Source organism: Melanerpes formicivorus, unplaced genomic scaffold (assembly GCF_026170545.1).
Source record: "Melanerpes formicivorus ecotype bairdi unplaced genomic scaffold, bMelFor1.0.p_v2 SCAF_2, whole genome shotgun sequence".
Lineage (NCBI taxonomy): Eukaryota > Metazoa > Chordata > Aves > Piciformes > Picidae > Melanerpes > Melanerpes formicivorus.
This window is the reverse complement of record NW_027142354.1, coordinates 546,203-567,715: the sequence shown is the minus strand read 5'-3', so window position 1 is coordinate 567,715 and position 21,513 is coordinate 546,203. Positions and strand designations below refer to the sequence as shown.

The 21,513-nt window shown below is 49.4% G+C and overlaps 1 protein-coding gene across 1 annotated transcript in view; it reads left to right on the top strand.

Moving 5' to 3' along the window:
* The window catches only part of UBE3D (ubiquitin protein ligase E3D), a 130,680-nt gene extending 126,265 nt beyond the window's left edge, over positions 1 to 4,415 (top strand). Inside the window, exon 10 of the mRNA XM_068148717.1 lies at positions 3,965 to 4,415. Coding sequence (XP_068004818.1) covers positions 3,965 to 3,985 — 21 coding nt within the window. The 3' untranslated portion in view covers positions 3,986 to 4,415. The remainder of the gene's footprint in view (positions 1 to 3,964) is intronic.
* Positions 4,416 to 21,513: the final 17,098 nt, after the last annotated feature.

Here is a 21,513-nt window from a genome sequence, read left to right as displayed (position 1 = left end):
AGTAGTCAAATTGAACAAACACATCCACACCAGTGAGGCCTCAAACCTGGGTATCAGAGGAGCCTGCAATCTTGGGTAGAAAGATCTGCTTGCAGTTTTGATATGTTTATTGCCTTTCTTGATGTTTCTTTTTCTACCTTGCAGTGGAAATTTCTTAAATCTTCTTAAAGTCTGTGTCAGTTTTGTCTTTGACTTAGCTGTTGCCAGGATTTCATCCCTTTTCTGTACTACTTCACAGAATAGAATCAACAAGGTTGGAAAAGACCTCAAAGATCACCAAGTCCAACCTGTCACCCAACACCTCATGACTACTAGAGCATGGCACCTAGTGCCATGTCCAGTCCCCTCTTGAACACCTCCAGGGGTGGTGGCTCCACCACCTCCTGGGCAGCACATTCCAATGGCTAACAACTCTCTCTGTGAAGAACTTTCTCCTCACCTCCAGCCTAAACTTCCCCTGGTGCAGCTTGAGACTGTGTCCTCTTGTTCTGGTGCTGGCTGCCTGGGAGAAGAGACCAACTCCCTCCTGGCTACAACCTCCCTTGAGGTAGTTGTAGGCAGCAATAAGGTCTCCCCTGAGCCTCCTCTTCTCCAGGCTAAGCAACCCCAGCTCCCTCAGCCTCTCCTCACAGGGCTGTGCTCAAGGCCTCTCCCCAGCCTCCTTGCCCTTCTCTGGACACATTCAAGTGTCTCAATGTCCTTCTTAAACTGAGGGGCCCAGAACTGGACACAGTCACTGTCCCACATAGGTAAGGTTTTACATTTGCTATGAATTATTGTTTGTCTCCATTCACCTGAGCGACTCAATCACGAGAATGGTGACAAATACACTGATTTTCCTTACATGTCATGTCTTTGAAGGTGGCAGACCTTGGCCCAGTGGATGAAATTCCCTGCATCAGGTGCAGACTTTAGCTTTTACAACACCCCTTGGATGAGCTGATAGAAATGGTTTTGATGTAGCAGTTTAATGCTGGGAAAACGCTGATTGAGCTGAATTAAAAGACTCAGAGGGAGTATGTCAGTGTGAGGAGATTTTCCTGGGGAAACAGGCAGACTTCCAGTCTGGCCAGCTGGCTATTTGAGTCACTGTCCCTGGAGGTGTTCAAGAGGGGATTGGACGTGGCACTTGGTGCATTGGTTTAGTAGTCATGAGGTGTTGGGTGACAGGTTGGACTTGATGATCTTTGAGGTCTCTTCAAACCTTACTGATTCTCTGATTCTATGATTTCTTGTGTTCTTTGAATGGGGTAGGAGAAGCAGGTTATATTTTCAGAAGACTGTTGTGCAACCTGCTAATCTTTTTTCCCCTGTCCTTCTGTGGTGGCATCTGTACTCACTTTTTTTTTGGTGCCTTTTTTTTTTCTCCCTGTCCTTGTGATCTGCAAAGTTCTCAACTGAATATCTGAAGCAATCTCCTTGGCAGATGAGAATCTAGACATGTGATTGCGCTTCCAGGCAGCTAATTTTAACTTTCTGAGGTAGTATCCTGCAGGTTCTGAAGAAGAGGAAAAAACTCAACAAAAAAAACCCAACAACAACAACAAAAAAGGCCCAGAAATCCTATAGCTCTCTGGGATTTGATAGATCCTCTTTCCTCTGAATAGCTGTTAGACATGACAGTCCACTGAGTGCACTGGATAGGATAGGATAGGATAGGATAGGATAGGATAGGATAGGATAGGATAGGATAGGATGGGATAGGATAGGATAGGATAGGATAGGATAGGATAGGATAGGATAGGATAGGATAGGATAGGATAGGATAGGATAGGATAGGATAGGATAGGATAGGATAGGATAGGATAGAATAGGATAGGATGGGATGGAATGGAATGGAATGGAATGGAATGGAATGGAATGGAATGGAATGGAATAGAATAGAATAGAATAGAATTAACCAGGTTGGAAAAGACCTTTGAGATCATCAAGTCCAACCTATCACCCAACACCATCTAATCAACTAAATCATGGCACCAAGTGCCTCATGCAGTCTCTTCCTAAACACCTCCAGTGATGGTGACTCCACCATCTCCCTGGGCAGCACATTCCAATGGCCAATCTCTCTTTCTGTGAAGAACTTCTTCCTAACATCCAGCCTAAACCTCCCCTGGCACAGCCTTAGACTGTGTCCTCTTGTTCTGGTGCTGGCTGCCTGGGAGAAGAGGCAAATCCCCACCTGGCTACACTCTCCCTTCAGGTAGTTGTAGAGAGCAAGAAGGTCTCCCCTGAGCCTCCTCTTCTCCAGGCTAAGCAACCCCCAGCTCCCTCAGCCTCTCCTCACAGGGCTTGTATTTCATTTGCTGTCTTCCTTATCACACACAAGTATTTATCTTCTGCCCTAGGACACAATTTTTGTTCCTGGCCATTTTAAAATGGAAGGCCTTTTCTTCCTTTATGACTTTGAACTTTCCATCATGACTTTTCATCCTGACTTTTAGAATCAGGATTTGACTTGCAGCAGCAGTACTGTTCAAACAAGCTAACAGCTCAGGCGAAACAGGGAATGTATCAAAGATGGAATCTAAGATCATTTCCAAATAGTTTAACATAGCCTTTTAAGATGGACAAGATGAATACCTTGTGCTTAGTTGTTCTGGGGAACAAAATAGTTTTGGTGTGTGGTTCAGCAACAAGTGCAGTGCAGCACTTGAGCAGAAAGACTAAGCTTAGGAATTTCTAAGAGACATGGATTAGGTAGAAAAGTGGTGGGAAAGTAAGAGTGCTCTCAGAGCCTGCTAGCGTGGCCCACAGGAGCAGGGAAGTCATTCTGCCCCTGTACTCAGCACTGGTTAGGCCACACATTGAGTACTGTTACCAATTCTGGGCTCCTCAATTTAAGAAGGACATTGAGATACTTGAACCTGTCCAGAGAAGGGCAACAAGGCTGGGGAGGGGTCTAGAGCACAGCCCTATGAGGAGAGGCTGAGGGAGCTGGGGTTGCTTAGCCTGGAGAAGAGGAGGCTCAGGGCAGACCTTATTGCTGTCGACAACTCCCTGAAAGGAGTTTGTAGCCAGGAAGGGGTTGGGTTGTCCCAGGCAACCAGCAACAGAACAAGAGGACATAGTTTCAAGCTGTGCCAGTGGAGGTTGAGGCTTGAGGTGAGGAGAAAGTTCTTTCCAGAAAGAGTTGCTGGCCATTGGAATGTGCTGCCCAGGGAGGTGGTGGAGTCACTGTCCCTGGAGGTGTTCAAGAGGGGATTGGATGTGGCACTTGGAGCCATGGATTAGTTGCCATGAGGTATTAGGTAATAGGTTGGACTTGATGATCTTTAAGATCTTTTCCAACCTGGTTGATTCTATGATTGTATGATTCTCTGCTCTCTCGTTATCATAGACTCATAGGATGGCTTAGGTTGGAAGGGACTCTGGAGATCATCTACTCTAACCTCCCTGCCATGGGCAGGGATGCCTCTCAACCGTATTTGGCTGCTCAAGGCTTCATCCAACCTGGCTTTGAACAACCCCAGGGAGGAGGCCCCCACAACCTCCCTGGGCAGCCTATTCCAGAGTCACACCACTCGCCAGCACCAGAACAAGAGCACACAGTCTCAAGCTGTGCCAGGGGAAGTTTAGTCTCAAGTTGAGGAGAAAGTTCTTCACTGAGAGAGTCATTTGCCATTGGAATGTGCTGCCCAGGGAGGTGGTGGAGTCACCATCCCTGGAGGTGTTCAAGAGGGGATTTGATGAGGCACTTGGTGCCATGGCTTAGTCATGGGTTCTGTGGTGACAGGTTGGACTTGATGATCTTTGAGGTCTCTTCCAACCTTGGTGATTCTGTGATTCTCTTGTACTGAAGAACTTCTTTCTATGCTCCAGTCTATTGTGTTGGTGTGTTGTTATTCTTCTTTTTTTAAGTGAAAAGATGATTATAATATCTAATTTCAGTCACTAAAAGGAAGCACCTTTATTTTACCTGCACTGTTGAGAGTAATCACAGTATTGGTTTTGCTTCTTTTCCCAGGTGGCCTTCCTGAAGATGTGAAGAATGCAGACAGCTGTGTTGAGAACTCTTCTCAAATGTCCTTTTCAGCAGAAATCTACAGAGAACTTCCAATGGTTGACCTCCAGTATACAATCCACTGGCAATACAAACCCAAATGGGGTTCTGGAGTGTTGTTGTTAATGGCTGGCTGTGCTCCCAAACCAGAGAGAGTTAACTTTAGCATCCAGTACATTCTTAGGTGTCATTCTAAGAGTGACTGTCCTGTCACATCCAGCTAGCATGCTTCACTGCCAAACAGAAATGATGTATGTATCTTGGTGCTACCTTTATCAGACAATGTTTGATAGCGACCTTAGGCATGTTCTCAACTGGTAGCAAAAGCAGGTTTCACAATATTTCATGTCATGGATACTGACTTAAGTTCTTTATTTCCTTTGTTCTGGTAGTATCACAGTATCATTCAGGGTTGGAAGGGACCACAAGGATCATCTAGTTCCAACCCCCCTGCCATGGGCAGGGACACCCCACACTACATCAGCCTGGCCAGAGCCTCAGCCAGCCTGGGCTTAAACACCTCCAGGGATGGGGCCCCAACCACCTCCCTGGACAACCCATTCCAGGGCTTCACCACTCTCATGGTGAAGAACTTCCTCCTCACCTCCAGCCTGAATCTCCCCACCTCCAGCTTCATTCCATTCCCCCTAGTCCTATCACTCCCTGAGATCCTGAGCAGTCCCTCCCCAGCCTTCCTGTAGGCCCCCTTCAGATACTGGAAGGCCACAATTAGGTCACCTTGGAGCCTTCTCTTCTCCAGACTGAACAGCCCCAACTCCTTCAGTCTGTCCTCATAGGAGAGGTGCTCCAGCCCTCTGATCATCCTCGTGGCCCTTCTCTGGACACGTTCCAGCACCTCCAGACCCCTCTTGTAATAGGGGCTCCAGAACTGGAGGCAGTACTCCAGGTGGGGTCTCCCCAGAGCTGAGCAGAGGGGGAGGATCACCTCCCTCGACCTGCTGGCCACACTTCTCCTGATGCAGCCCAGGATCTGATTGGCTTTGTGGGCTGCAAGTGCACACTGAGAGCTCATGTTGAGCTTCTCCTCCCCCAGCACCCCCAAGTCTCTCTCCTCAGGGCTGCTTTCCAGCCAGTTATTGCCCAGCCTGTATTTGTGCCTGGGATTGCCTCGACCCAGATGTAGAACCCTGCACTTGCTCTTATTGAACCTCCTGAGGTTGGCTTGTGCCCACCTCTCCAGCCTGTCCAGGTCCCTCTGGATGGCCTCCCTTCCCTCCAGCATGTCTGCTGCACCACCCAGCTTGGTGTCATCAGCAGACTTGCTGAGGGTGCACTCAGTGCCACTGTCCATGGCACCCACAAAGATGTTGAACAAGCCTGGTCCCAGGACTGATCCCTGAGGGACTCTGCTTGTCCCTGGCCTCCACTGGGACATGGAGCCATGGACAGCCACTCTTTGGGTGTGGCCATCAAGCCAGTTCCTTATACATCTAGTGGTCCACCAATCAAACCCATGTGTCACCAGTTTGGAGACCAGGATGTGGTGTGGGACAGTGTCGAAGGCTTTGCTCAGCTCCAGGTAAATGTCATCAGTTGCTCCCCCTTCATCTATTAATTTTGTCACCTGCTCATTGAAGGCCACCAGGTTGGTCAGGCAGGATTTGCCCTTGGCAAAGCCATGCTGACTGTTCCCAATATTTTGTTGTTCCCAGTATTTTGTTGTTGTTGTTGTTGGGGTTTGGTTGGGTGGGTTTTGTAAAACTGAAGTCTTTATCATGTATCTGTTTCCCAATATTAAGCTTCAGTGTTTTGGGAGGATCAAGGCTGTATGGTTGCTTAGAATGATTATTCCTTCAGTTTCAAAATAGGCAGATCATGTCTGTGAAGGCTGGCCTTGCAGAAAGTGCTGCAAGGTAATAAAGGCTCCTCTGAATTGTGACTCTCTTGTGGATGCTCAGCAGCCTTCCACAGGAGTGATGGTGCATTTCTGTGCAACACACAAGCTGTTGCCATTTTCAGTTTTGGAGGGGGTTGCTCCCTTTGTTGACAGGCAAATTTTGCCTTCCCCAGTCCAGGGGAATAGGATTGTATAAGTGCACAGGCTAAGGAGCAGGAAAGATACAGACTACAGAATTAACCAGGTTGGAAAATACCTCTGAGATCATCAAGTCCAAGCTATCTGTCCCATTGGACAGATACCTACCATAAAAGTCTGTCCCATTGGACAGATACCTACCATAAAAGACAGTGTGGTAAACTAGTTTCCTCTCTCTTTTCAGCTTCCTTGCTCTGGCAGATGCTGACTTCTGGCTTCTGCTTTCTTGATTGCACTGTAATTGCAACCACTCAAGCAGTTGCACTAGCTGTAATTATTAAGGTTCAAACTGTAAAATTGGCACTAGCCATAGCTTTCAGAATACTGAATTAACCAGGCTGGAAAAGACCTCTGAGATCATTGAGTCCAACCTATCACCCAGCACAATCTAATCAACTAAACCATGGAACCAAGTGCCTCATCGAGTCTCTTCTTTAACAATTCTAGTGATGGTGACTCCACCACCTCCCTAGGCAGCCCAGTGAGATGCCTCTTGGCATTTTTGCCTCAATCCCTACTCATTGGGGTGGACTGCTCTTGAGCTAGGAGGTGATCCTTCAATATCACCCATCTCTCTTATCCCATTGTCTGCCTTGCTGAGCTGCAGTTTTCCTTAAACTGCTCGTGGCAAATCAGTCAGGCACTGGAGTGGTTTACAGGCTGGATGTGAGGAGGAAGTTCTTCCCCATGAGAGTGGTGAAGCCCTGGAATGGGTTGTCCAGGGAGGTGGTTGAGGCCCCATCCCTGGAGGTGTTTAAGCCCAGGCTGGATGAGGCTCTGGCCAGGCTGATGTAGTGTGGGGTGTCCCTGCCCATGGCAGGGGGCTTGGAACTAGATGGTCCATGTGGTCCCCTCCAACTCTGACTGATACTGATACTATGGTACATGACCTAGTGCAGCTAGGCTCCAGGGAGACCTACTAGCAGCCTTCCAGTACCAGAAAGGGGCCTACAAGAAGGTTGGAGAGAGACTGTTTAGAAAGGCTTGCAGTGATAAGACAAGGGGCAAAGGCTTCAAACCAGAGAAGAGCAGATTTAGATTGGATGTTAGGAACAAGTTCTTCACTATGAGGGTGGTGGAACACTGGAACAGGTTGCCCAGGGAGGTGGTTGGGGCCCCTTCCCTGGAGATAGTCAAACTGAGGCTCAACAGGGCTCTGTGCAGCCTGATCTAGTTGAGGATGGCCCTGCTGACTGCAGAGGGAGTTGGATTAGATGACCTTCAGAGGTCCCTTCCAACCCAGACCATTCTATGATTCTGTTCTTGTGTTCTCAAAATAAGTACAAAAAGGTATCCAAACAGAAGGGTGGAGGAGGAGGGCTGGGAACAAACAACAAAACCAGTGGAGAGAGCTTCTTTATATAGGCTGCATTTTTCAAAGTCCATCTTTCAACTCAAAACACAAAGATGTTTCCTTGCTGGAAAACTGCTGGATTTGGGGAGAATGGAGGGGATTTTGCTGTTAGAGGAGTTCCCTGCAAACTCCTGAGTTCCAAGGAAGGTTTAGTATCATAGTAAGTATCATAGTATCAGTCAGGGTTGGAAGGGACCACAAGGATCATCTAGTTCCAACCCCCCTGCCTTGGGGGGGGTAGCAGTAGTTTAACATGCTCTTTACTCCTGAAATGATGACAGTGCAGGAAGTGACCCTGCGAAGTGTTAGACTCTTTTCTCTGGGTTTCACAGTATCACCAAGGTTGGAAGAGACCTCAAAGATCATCAAGTCCAACCTGTCACCACAGACCTCATGACTAGACCATGGCACCAAGTGCCACATCCAATCCTCTCTTGAACACCTCCAGGGATGGTGACTCCACCACCTCCCTGGGCAGCACATTCCAATGACGAATGACTCACTTGGTGAAGAACTTTCTCCTCACCTCGAGCCTAAACCTCCCCTGGTGCAGCTTGAGACTGTGTCCTCTTGTTCTGGTGCTGGTTGCCTGGGAGAAGAGGCCAACTCCCTCCTGGCTACAACTGCCCTTCAGGTAGTTGTAGAGGGCAATGTGGTCACCCCTGAGCCTCCTCTTCTCCAGGCTAAACAACCCCAGCTCCCTCAGCCTCTCCTCATAGAGCTTGTGTTCAAGGCCTCTCCCCAGCCTTGTTGCCCTTCTCTGGACACCTTCAAGTATCTCAATGTCCTTCTTAAACTGAGGGGCCCAGAACTGGACACAGGACTCAAGGTGTGGCCTAACCAATGCAGAGTACAGGGGCACAATGACCTCCCTGCTCCTGCTGGCCACACTATTCCTGATGCAGGCCAGGATGCCATTGGCCTTCTTGGCCGCCCGGGCACACTGCTGGCTCGTGTTTAGACATCTGTCAGTCAGCACACCCAGCTTCCTTTCAGTTTGGCAGAGTTTTGTCCATCCAAAGACAAGTATCTGAGGCCTCCCAGAAACTATCCTGGATAGCATGTCATTTTTTTTCTGTTACAGCATTCAGTATTGAAGGAAGAGCAGAAGTACTCTGAGTTTCATGTTCAGAAACTGAATCATCTCTACCCAACATATTTTGTCTGTGCAACAATGTTGAATAAAATGTGTTTTTCTAAATCAGTTCAACTGTTTGTTCTGCCTAATTTCTGTGACAGTTTCAGCTGGCTGGAATATGAATGAGCAGTGTGACAGATGGCAGACATTTGTATCACACAGAAGTACCTGAGCTTCAAGATCATTCCCAGCCTATTTAAGTAACCCTTGTTGTGGTTTTACGTGCATGGAGCCATCTTAGGGCAGAGAGGGTTTATGCTTGTGAGGAGGAATCTCTGTCCTTTATTTAGAATAAACCTTTATTTTAGAATAAACCAAACCAGGTTGGAAGAGACCTTCAAGATCATCGTGTCCAACCCATCAACCAATCCAACCCACCCAAACAGCTAACCCATGGCACCAAGCACCCCATCAAGTCTCCTCCTGAACACCTCCAATGACAGCGACTCCACCACCTCCCTGGGCAGTCCATTCCAATGGGCAATCACTCTCTCTGTGTAGAACTTCCTCGTAACATCCAACCTAAACCTCCCCTGGTGCAGCCTGAGACTGTGTCCTCTTGTTCTGGTGCTGGCTGCCTGGGAGAAGAGACCAACCTCTGCCTGTCTACAACCTCCCTTCAGGTAGTTGTAGAGAGCAATAAGGTCACCCCTGAGTCTCCTCCTCTCCAGGCTAAGCAACCCCAGCTCCCTCAGCCTCTCCTCACAGGGCTGTGTTCCAAGCCCCTCACCAACTTTGTTGCTCTTCTCTGGACTCGTTCCAGCAAGTCAACCTCCTTCCTAAACTGAGGGGCCCAGAACTGGACACAGGACTCGAGGTGTGGCCTAACCAGTGCAGTGTACAGGGGCAGAATGACCTCCCTGCTCCTGCTGGCCACACTGTTCCTGATGCAGGCCAGGATGCCATTAGCCCTCTTGGCTGCCTGGGCACACTGCAAGCTCACATTCAGCCTACCATCGACCAGCACCCCCAGGTCCCTCTCTGCCTGGCTGCTCTCCAGCCACTCTGACCCCAGCCTGTAGCACTGCATGGGGTTGCTGTGGCCAATGTGCAGAACCTGGCACTTGGATGTGTTCAATCTCCTGCCCTTGGACTCTGTCCATCTGTCCAGCCTGTCGAGGTCCCTCTGCAGAGCCTCTCTACCCTCCAGCAGATCAACTCCTGCCCCCAGCTTGGTGTCATCAGCAAATTTACTGATGATGGACTCTGTGCCCTCATCCAGATCATCAATAGAGATGTTAAAGTCCTGCCTCAGCTGGTATTATGGCCATTAAGAGTTAATGTGTCTCTGGCAAGACACATGGTTCCAAAATGATGACTGCAGACATTTCACTGAGAATGCTTTCGAAGGGGGAAAATAAAAGCTTCTAGAGATAGATCAACTCCGTCTTGCTTGGTCTAGTGGTAGGAGTGCTCTGCAGAGGGACCTTGACAGAGATGATAGCTGGGATAAGTCCAAGGGCATGAGATTTAACAAGTCTGAGTGCCAAGTTCTACACATTGGCCACAACAACCCCATGCAGTGCTATAGGCTGGGGTCAGAGTGGCTGGAGAGCAGCCAGGCAGAGATGGACCTGGGGGTACTGGTTGACAGTAGGCTGAACATGAGCCTGCAGTGTGGCCAGGAGGGCCAAGAGGGCCAATGGCATCCTGGCCTGCAATAGTGTGGCCAGCAGGAGCAGGGAGGCCATTGTGCTCTGTACTCAGCACTGGTTAGGCCACACCTTGAGTCCTGTGTCCACTTCTGGGCTCCTCAATTCAAGAAAGATGTTGAGATGCTGGAAGGTGTCCAGAGAAGGGCAACAGAGCTGGGGAGGGGTTTGGAACACAAGCCCTATGAGGAGAGGCTGAGGGAGCTGGGGTTGCTTAGCCTGGAAAGGAGGAGACTCAGGGGAGACCTTCTTGCTCTCTACAACTACCTGAAGGGAGAGTGTAGCCAGGTGGGGGTTGGTCTCTTCTCCCAGGCAACCAGCACCAGAACAAGAGGACACAGTCTCAAGCTGTGCAAGGGGAAGTTTAGGCTTGATCCTAGACGTTCTTCCCAGCAAGAGAGACTGGCCATTGGAATGTGCTGCCCAGGGAGGTGGTGGAGTCACCATCCCTGAAGATGTTTAGGAAGAGCCTGGATGAGGCACTTGGTGCCATGGTCTTTGGCCATGGACAGGGGAGAAAAAAAAAAAAGGGTTGCTACTTCCCCAGGTACCAGGCCACACATCATCACAGTATCACAGAATATTAGAGATTGGAAAGGACCTCCAGAGATCATTGAGTCCAACCCCCCTGCCAAAGCAGCATCACCCAGGGTAGTCCACACAGGAATGCATCCAGGTGGGTTTTGAATGTCTCCAGAGAAGGAGACTCCACAACCTCTCTGTTCCAGGGCTCTGTCACCCTCACTGGAAAGAAGTTTCTCCTCATGTTGATGTGAAATCTTCTATGTTCAAGCTAGATCCTGTTGTTCCTTCTCATATTCCTGCACACCACCCAAAAGAGCTTGGCCCCCTCCACTTGACACCCACCCCTCAGATATTTATACACATTGATCAGATCCCCTCTCAGTCTTCTCTTCTCCAGACTAAACAGCCCCAGGGCTCTCAGTCTCTCTTCACAGGGGAGATGCTCAAGTCCCCTACTCATCCTTGTGGCTCTTCATTGGATTCTCTCCAGCAGGTCTCTGTCTCTCTTGAACTGGGGAGCCCAAAACTGGACATAGTATTGCAGGTGTGGTCTCAGCAGGGCAGAGCAGAGGGGGAGAAGAGCTTCCCTAGCCCTGCTGGCCACACTTTTCTTGCTGCACCCCAGGATCCCATTGGCTCTCTTGGCCACAAAGGCACATTGCTGTCCCATGCAGAGCTTGCTCTCCTACAGGACTCCAAGGTCTTCCTCTGTGGACCTGTTTTCCAGCAGGGCAGCCCCTCATTCAGAGCTCTTGTTTCTGAAGACAACTTTCTTGGCTTGGTTTTTTTGTTCTTTTTTTTTTCTCTGCCCTCCTATTTCTTATGTGGTCTTTCTGAGTGAGTCAGTGGTTCATTAGAGATCTGACAGCTTCACTTGACAATTTCTTGGAGTCTAGCTGCTTTATAAAAGTGAAAGTTGACTATTTTTCCCTCCAGGATCATCTTAGCAATGAACCGTGGGCTTTCATCACCAATTAACTGGGTTCAGAAACCCAGATGAGTTTCCCTCAAGGCTCCTTCCTTGACCTTTGCCTATCACTGCTCTTTCCCCAATTTATCTGTCTGTTGAGCAGCATGATGCTGTTTGCTTGTTGGCATAGACTCATAGAATCGTTAGGGTTGGAAGGGACCTCAAGGATCAGCCAGTTCAAACCCCCCTATCATGGGCAGGGACACCTCACACTACAGCAGGTTGTGCACAGCCACATCCAGCCTGGCCTTCAAAACCTCCAGGGATGAGGCTTCCACCACCTCCCTGGGCAACCTGTGCCAGTGTCTCACCACCCTCATGGAGAACAACTTCTTCCTAACATCCAATCTGAATCTACCCATTTCTAGTTTTGTTCCATTCTCCCCAGTCCTATCACTCCCTGACACCCTCAAAAGTCCCTCCCCAGCTTTCTTGTAGCCCCCTTCAGATACTGGAAGGCCACAAGGTCTACTCAAAGCCTTCTCTTCTCCAGACTGAGCAGCCTCAACTCCCTCAGTCTGTCTGCATAGAAGAGGTGCTCCCACCCTCTGCTCATCCTCGTGGCCCTTCTCTGGACACATTCCAGCACTTCCAGATCCTTCTTGTAATAGGGGCTCCAGAACTGGACTCAGTACTCCAGGTGGGGTCTCCCCATCACCACTTCATCAGTTTGAAGAGCTGTGTAAGTACAAATACAATTACTTGCTGTGATGTTTTCATAGCATCCAGAGTTAGTGGCACATTTGGGCCCAGTCAATGTGCCACGTTTGGACGTAGCCATAACAGAAAGCTTGTGTGGGTTTTGAAGCATGCAGACAGTAATCTCCCTGCAGATGGAAGAGTGTGCACCCAGATAGGAGCTGGCCTAGAAGCTGTGCTCTTAGAAAATGTTTGGTTCTTCTTATCACTTGCCCTCTCTCCCCAGAATTTATCTGTTGCAGCCTGCATTTTTCACTGCAGAAAATGTGTTCATTTTGGCTGTGCCAAGCACAGGCTAAGTCTTAAAAAGGAATGGTGATAAATCAGCAATGGCATTAAGAAGTCCCCAGCTCACATTAACTGAGATGGATGCACCTCCTTCCCTAATGTGCAATTTCCAAATAGGGCAATAGGCAACAGGAAGATATTAAAGATGTCAGCTCTAATTCTCATATGTTAGCAGGTTCTAAAGGTGTGGTGCAGAGAAATAGAATAGAATAAACCAGGTTGGAAGAGACCTTTGAGATCATCGAGTCCAACCTATCATCCAACACCACCTAATCAACTAAACCATGCAACCAAGCACCCCATCAAGTCTCCTCCTGAACACCTCCAGTGATGGTGACTCCACCACCTCCCCAGGCAGCCCATTCCAATGGGCAATCACTCTCTCTGTATAGAACTTCCTCCTGACCTCCAGCCTGAACCTCCCCTGGTGCAGCCTGAGACTGTGTCCTCTTGTTCTGGTGCTGGTAGCCTGGGAGAAGAGACCAACCTCCGCCTGTCTACAACCTCCCTTCAGATAGTTGTAGAGAGCAATAAGGTCACCCCTGAGTCTCCTCCTCTCCAGGCTAAGCAACCCCAGCTCCCTCAGCCTCTCCTCACAGGGCTGTGTTCCAAGCCCCTCACTAACTTCATTGCCCTTCTCTGGACTCGTTCCAGCAAGTCAACCTCCTTCCTAAACTGAGGGGCCCAGAACTGGACACAGGACTCGAGGTGTGGCCTAAGCAGTGCAGTGTACAGGGGCAGATTGACCTCCCTGCTCCTGCTGGCCACACTCTTCCTGATGCAGGCCAGGATGCCATTGGCCCTCTTGGCTGCCTGGGCACACTGCAGGCTCATGTTCAGCCTGCCATTGACCAGCACCCCCAGGTCCCTCTCTGCCTGGCTGCTCTCCAGCCACTCTGACCCCAGCCTGTAGCACTGCATGGGGTTGTTGTGGCCGATGTGCAGAACCTGGCACTTGGATGTGTTCAATCTCCTGCCCTTGGACTCTGCCCATCTGTCCAGCCTGTCCAGGTCTCTCTGCAGAGCCTCTCTACCCTCCAGCAGATCAACTCCTGCCCCCAGCTTGGTGACATCAGCAAATTTACTGATGATGGACTCAATGCCCTCATCCAGATCATCAATAAAGATGTTAAAGAGGATGGGGCCCAGCACTGATCCCTGGGGGACTCCACTACTGACTGGTCACCAGCTGGATGTGACACCATTCACCACCACTCTCTGGGTTCGGCCATCCAGCCAGTTCCTAACCCAGCTCAGAGTGCTGCTGTCCAAGCCATGGGCTGACAGCTTGGCCAGGAGTTTGCTATGGGGGATGGTGTCAAAGGCCTTGCTGAAGTCCAGGTAAACTACATCCACAGGCCTCCCCACATCCACCAGGCGGGTCACCTGATCATAGAAGGAGATGAGGTTGGTCAGGCAGGACCTGCCCTTCCTAAATCCATGTTGGCTGAGCCTGGTCCCTTGGCCATCCTCTAAGGGATGCATCAAGAGAAGCACAGCCAGCAGGGTGAGAGAGGTGATTCTCCCCCTCTACTGCACTCTGGTGAGACCCCCACCTAGAATACTGCCTCCACTTCTGGAGCCCCTATTACAGGAAGGATCTGGAGGTGCTGGAATATGTTCAGAGAAGGGCCATGAGGATGAGCAGAGGGCTGGAGCTCTTCTCCTATGAGGACAGACTGAGGGAGTTGGGGCTGTTCAGTCTGGAGAAGAGAAAGCCCCAAAGAGACCTTCTTGTGGCCTTGCAGTACCTCAAGGGGGCTACAAGAAGGCTGGGGAGGGACTTCTGAGGGTGTCAGGGAGTGATAGGACGAGGGGGAATGTAGCAAAACTAGAAATGGGTAGATTCAGATTGGATGTTAGGAGAAAATTCTTCCCCATGAGAGTGGTGAGACACTGGAACAGGTTGCCCAGGGAGGTTTCTAAGGCCAGGCTGGATGTGGCTGTGATGTAGTGTGAGGTGTCCCTGCCCATGGCAGGGGGGGCTGAAACTGGATGATACTTGAGCTGCCTTCCAACCCTAACAATTCTATGATTCTACTACCTTGTGAGTTGAAGTGCAGGTTCTCTCTTATAAGGACAGATGGAAGGGGCAGAGGCTCTTTAGCTTGGAGGAGACTGAGAGGTGGCCTCATTCATGTTTATAAAGATGTGCAGGGTGAGTGCCCAGAGGCTGGAGCCAGGCTCTGCTGGGGGATGCCCAATGCCAGCACCAGGGGCAGTGGTGGAAGTTGGGGCATAGGAAGTTCCATGGAAACAGGAGGAAACCTTTTTTCACATAACACTGGAAGTGGCTGCCCAGGAGGTTGTGGAGTCTCCCTCCCTGGAGATATTCAAGACCTGCCTGGATGAGTTCCTGTGTGATGTGCTCTAGGTGGTCCTGCTCTGGCAGGGGGTTGGACTGGATGATCTTTTGGGGTCCCTTCCATCCCCTAACATTCTGTGTTTCTGTGTTTGTCACTTAGCTCCAATGTACCCTTCTGTGAAGAGAAACTTTGCTATGCAAGGAGCAACTGCAGCTGGAATTTATGGAAGGTCTCTCTGCACACAAACATTCTGGGTTTAAATGCAAATGCTTTTCAGGATTATTTTTTTTCTCTTCTGTTGCCTTCATTTTTGTTCCTCCAGAGCATCACTTGGTGGCTTCAATTTTAGACTTTGCATCCTTTCATTTCTCTCCTAGACAACTGCGCTCCATTATAAATGACAGGCAAGGTGTTTGAGGTACTGCATTCGCTCATCAGACTCATTCCTTTTGGTTTTCCTCCACAGGCTTTCCTGCCACTGTTGTTTCACTGCAAAGTCATAAAATGGCAGTATGGTTTCAGTAGGGAAAGATCTCTAAGATCATCAGGTCCAACCATTGTCGTAGCACCACCGTGGCCATCAAACCACATCCTGAAGTGCTGTGTCCACATGTTTCTTGAATGCCTCCAGCTGGTGACTCCACCAGCTCCCCAGAAAACCTATTCCAATGCCTGACCACTCTTTCCTTATATTTTTTCCCCCCTCTAATGTCCAATATAATCCTCCCCTGACACAATTTCAGGCCAGTATCAACTGATACTAGAGAGAAGAGACTGACCCCCACCTCACTACAACCTCCTTTCAGGTGGTCATAGAGAGCAATGAGGGTAGTGATAGAATCATAGAATCAATAAGGTTGGAAAAGACCTCAAAGATCATCAAGTCCAACCTGTTACCCAACACCTCAAGACTACTAAACCATGGCTGCAAGTGCCACGTCCAATCCCCTCTTGAATACCTCCAGGCACAGTGACTCCACCACCTCCCTGGGCAGCACATTCCAATGGCCAACAATTCTCTATGTGAAGAACTTTCTCCTCACCTTGAGCCTAAACCTCCCCTGGCACATTTTGAGACTGTGTCCTCTTGTTCTGGTGCTGCTTGCCTGGGAGAAGAGACCAACCCCCATCTGGCTACAACCTCCCTTCAGGTAGTTATAGACAGCAGTATGGTCTCCCCTGAGCTTCCTCTTCTGCAGGCTAAACAACCCCAGCTCCCTCAGCCTCTCCTCACAGGCTGTGTTCCAGACCCCTCCCCAGCTTTGTTGCCCTTCTCTGGACATGTTCCAGCATCTCAACATCTTTCTTGAATTGAGGGGCCCAGAAGTGGACACAGGACTCAATGTGTGGCCTCACCAGTGCTGAGCACAGGGCAGAATGACCTCCCTGCTCCTGCTGGCCACACTGTTCCTGTTGCAGGCCAGGATGCCATTGGCCTTCTTGGCCGCCTGGGCACACTGCAGGCTCATGTTCAGCCTACTGTCAACCAGCACCCCCAGGTCTTTTTCTGCCTGGCTACTCTTCAGCCACTCTGACCCCAGCCTGTAGCACTTCATGGGGTTGTTGTGGCTAATGTGCAGAACCTGGCACTTAGATGTGCAGTGGTTCATGCTTCATTCCCACCTGATCATCCTACACTTGGACTGTGCAGGTCTGTGTACTGCATCCTTAGTGACAGATGCTGCTCCTGCCTGCTCACAGTCAGCAATGATACAACTGTGGATCAATTTATCATCACAGACAATAGAAAACTCTTTGCTTCCAAACACCAAGTGCCATTTTAGCTTTGTGGTAGTTTTAGGCTGTGCCTGGAAAATTTTCCACAGATCCTGAACAGAAAGTGTTGGAATGTACATAAATCTGCACTGGATGTGAAAAGGGAAAATACTGATAAGGTCTCAATAATCCCAGTGGTCCAGAAACTAACACAGAATCACAGAATGTCAGGGGCTGGAAGGGGCCTCCAGAGATCATCCAGTCCAACCCCTCTGCCAGAGCAGGATCACCTAGAGCAGATCACACAGGAACGCATCCAAGTGGGTCTTGAATATCTCCAGGGAGGGAGACTCCACAGCCCCCTTGGGCAGAACTAACATAAATGGGACTGGCTATGTCTGGGACAGGCATGAAGCTGCATCTGGACAGGCATGGAGACCTCATTGCTCCCTACAACTACCTGAAAGGACAATGTGGAGAGGCTGCTGCTGGTCTCTTCTCACAGGTAATCAGTGATAGAATAAGAGGGAATGGCCTCAAGCTGTGAGTGGGTAGGTGTGAGAGACTAATAAGTTTGTCCCTCTTGGTGTACTCAACAAAGATAAAATCGCTTGCTGTTTGCCCAGACAATATGTATTGGGCAGAGCCACTAAGGACTCTTGGAAGGTGCAAAGATAACATTGCTCACTGGGCCACAGCTGGCCTACAACAATGACCCAGCCATTCACGCCTTCAGGGCAAGACAATCTCCACCCATCAAGTACCCTGGGCAGGGTGACAGAATGGGTTTTACCACCTGTTTCCTGAGGTGTAAGGAATGTGGGGGGGATTGTCTGGATGGAGACAGGGTAGACGGAGATTTCCCCCCCCCCCCTCCAGCCAGGATCTTGCCCAAACACACAGCAATACACAGAACCTAAGGATTATTTCCTGCCCCTGGAATTCCTGAGGGACAATATTTGAATACATACCTAAGGACTAAAAACTGTATAAAAGACTTGAGCAACTACTGGTTTGTAGAGAGAGAAACAGAGGAGAAAAACGGGGAGAAAAACGGAGATGAAGGAAAACACAGGAGACGGAGCATGCCGCTGAGAAGGGAAAGCCGGGACAATGCTGCTCCGGAGAAAAGAGGCTGCCCGGAGGACCACAGCTCCAGCCAACGCCTCAGCACCCTTTCTCTACAGACCCAGGCTGCCCAGAGGAGTCCCAGCACCATTCCTGTATCAACCTAACATCTCCCCAGAGGACCACAGCTGTTCTCCAGCAAAAGCCTCAGCACCGTTTCTCTACAGACCCAACATCTCCTGCAGCACCTTTCCTCCACAGACTTTAACTGTCTAGGGGGGGATGAGGGGTGTGGTAATATAATTCCTTTCCTCTTCTCTCTCTCCCTCTCTCTTTTCTCCCTCTCCCCTTCTCATGCTCTCTCTCCCTCTCTCTTTTCTCCCTCTCCCCTTCTTATGTCCACTTTATTTATGTAATAACTAGTCTAGCTGTTGATACTTTGGCCTCGTTTGTGCCTCTGATTTCACAACACGGGAATATTTAAAAGAACTGTGTCTCTGGTCTGAGACACTTAATGTCTCCGGACCTTGACAGTAGGTTTAGACTGGACATTAAGAAACATCTTTTCACAGCAGGAGTGGCCAGGCCTTGGAATGTGCTGCCCAGGGAGGTGGTTTGGATGTGGTGCTTGGGGATGTAGTTTAGGCATGAACCTTGTAGAGTAGGGTTCTGGGTTGGACTTGGTGATCCTGAGGGTCTTTTCCAACCTGTATGTTTGTGATTCACTATCATCCTTCTGCCACCATAACAGAGGGGCTCAGCACAACTCACAAGTAGGAATGCAGTAGAGAGATGCTGGCTGTGAAACAGGAAGGGGGAGGAAGAAATCTGGTCAATGCTCTGTATGATGTAGACCTTGATTAATAGGTCTGTTGAGAGTATCCATGATGCAACAGCCTTGCTCTCAACCTCTTTGTAAACTTCTGTGGCAAAAGTTTCTGTCTGTGACTAATGGGCAGCCTGGCATGTAACAATCCACTCATCCAGTTAGTGTAGGCTGTTTGCTCATATTACCAGACTTGCCCTTTAGCAGGCTTTGATTCATGTGGCCCTCATAAGAGAAAGGCAAGAAGAGCCCATTGTCTGAGCTTTGAGAGGAAAAGGAGGTCTGGGGTGATTTACAGCTCGTGCTTTGGTGCTGAAGAGAGGCTTTGCAAACGTGGTGGAATAAATACTCTCCAACATGTGGAGAGAAAGGGGAAATGCACTAAATTAAGAATGACTTTTAAACCCCTGGCTATTGAGAGGAAGGTAGGAGTTGTTGTTTCAGTTGAGGCACTGTCATTACTAAGATCATATTTTGTGGCTGAGATGCACAAACACAGCTTGACTGTTGCATCCTCTTATCTCTGGAGTACAAAGTGCAGTGCCTGCTCTCATCCAGCAAACACAGCTCTGGCAGTTCTCCATGCAGCTAAGCAGAAAGGTTAAAATGACACCCCCAACATAAAAATTGCCACACCAGCTCAGCTGGAAGCAAATTAAGTTATATTTCCAAGCAGAACTGCAACCTAGAACTACAGCGTGCAATGAACATGTGCAAAACATACAATATGGACACGGATCTGCAATGTATAAACAACACAACCACCCCCCCTGGAGAAAACCAGGGGGCTACCAACAGCTTCCCCCTGCCTGCTCCCATCCCCCCACCCACCCAAAGAGAGAGAGAAGAGCAGAGAGGAGCTTGGTTACAGCAGAGAAGTAGCTTAGCCACAACAAAGAAACGTAGCCAAGGTCAGCAAGCCGGCAGGAGCCACCGGCTGGTGTCTGCTAGAGCAAAGAAAGAGAGAAGGGAAAGAGTTGTTTACACAACTAACTTTATGTTAGTAATTAGACCAAGGGGATTATTATTTAGGCCTTATCATTATTTTCCTTTTCACATCCAGTGGTAATTTATTTACATTCTATCACAGTGTCACAGCATATGAGAGGTTGGAAGGGACCTCAAGAGACTGTCGAGTCCAACCCCCCTGCCAGAGCAGCATCAGCCAGGGGAGTCTGCACAGGACTGCATCCAGGTGGGTTTGGAAAGTCTCCAGAGAAGGAGACTCCACAACCTCTCTGGGCAGCCTGCTCCAGGGCTCTGGCACCCTCACTGGAAAGAAGTTTCTCCTCATGTTGAGCTGAGACCTTCTATGTTCAAGCTTGTACCTCTTGTTCCTTGTCTTATCACTGTGCACCACCCAAAAGAGTTTGCCCCCCTCCACTTGACACCCAGCCCTCAGATATTGATAGACATTGATCAGATCCCCTCTCAACACTAACACCCCTCAACACTAAACAGCCCCAGGGCTCTCAGTTTCTCTTCACAGGGGAGATGCTCAAGTCCCCTGATCATCCTCATGGCTCTTCATTGGATTCTCTCCAGCAGGTCTCTGTCTCTCTTGAACTGGGGAGCCCAAAACTGGACTCAGTGTTGCAGATGTGGTCTCAGCAGGGCAGAGTAGAAGGGGAGAAGAACCTCCCCAGCCCTGTTGGCCACACTTTTCTTGCTGCACTCCAGGATCCCATTGGCTCTCTTGGCCACAAGGGCACATTGCTGTCCCATGCAGAACTTGCTGCCCACCAGCACTCCAAGGTCTTTTTCTGTGGTGCTGCTTTTTAGCAGGGCAACCCCCATCCTGTACTTGTGCCTGTTGTCATTCCTCCTCAGATGCAGTATCTATCACTCTTCTATTAAATTCTATCAATGCTCTACTATATGGAAAATTTTCTTAGGCATTTGCCTAAAACTATCACACAGTTCCCCATGAAGATAAGTAAACAAGGCTTGAGTGATCCCAGCAGAATCCTGGGAATGGAATGGAATGGAATGGAATGGAATGGAATGGAATGGAATGGAATGGAATGGAATGGAGTGGAGTGGAGTGGAGTGGAGTGGAGAGGAATGGGATGGAATGGGATGGAATGGAATGGAATAGAATAGAATAGAATAGAATAGAATAGAATAGAATAGAATAGAATAGAATAGAATAGAATAGTAGAATTAACCGGGTTGGAAAAGACCTTCAAGATCATCAAGTCCAACCTATCATCCAACACCATCTAATCAACTAAACCATGGCACCAAGCACCTCACCAAGTCTCTTCCTAAACACCTCCAGTGATGGTGACTCCACCACCTACCTGGGCAGCACATTCCAGTGGCCAATTTCTTTTTCTGGGAAGAACTTCTTCCTAACATCCAGCTTAAACCTCCCCTGGTGCAGCCTGAGACTGTGTCCTCTTGTTCTGGTGCTGGCTGCCTGGGTCTCTTCACCAACCCCCACCTGGCTACAGTCTCCCTTTAGGTAGTTGTAGACAGCAATAAGGTCTCCCTTGAGCCTCCTCTTCTCCAGGCTAAGCAACCCCAGCTCAGTCTCTCCTCATAGGTCTTGTGCTGAAGACCCCTCACCAGCTTTGTTGCCTTAATGTGACTGAGGGCTCTGTGAGATGCTTAGAGGGAAAATATATGGACATTGAGACTCTTGAACCTGTCCAGAGAGGGGCAACAAGTCTGGGGAGAGGCCTCAAGCACAAGCCCTACGAGGAGAGACTGAGGGAGCTGGGATTGCTTAGCCTGGAGAAGAGGAGGCTCAGGGGAGACCTTATTGCCGCCTACAACTATCTGAAGGGAGGTTGTAGCCAGGTGGGGGTTGGTCTCTTCTCCCAGGCAACCAGCACCAGAACAAGAGGACACAGTCTCAGACTGTGCCAGGGGAGGTTTAGGCTCAAGGTGAGGAGACAGTTCTTCCCAGA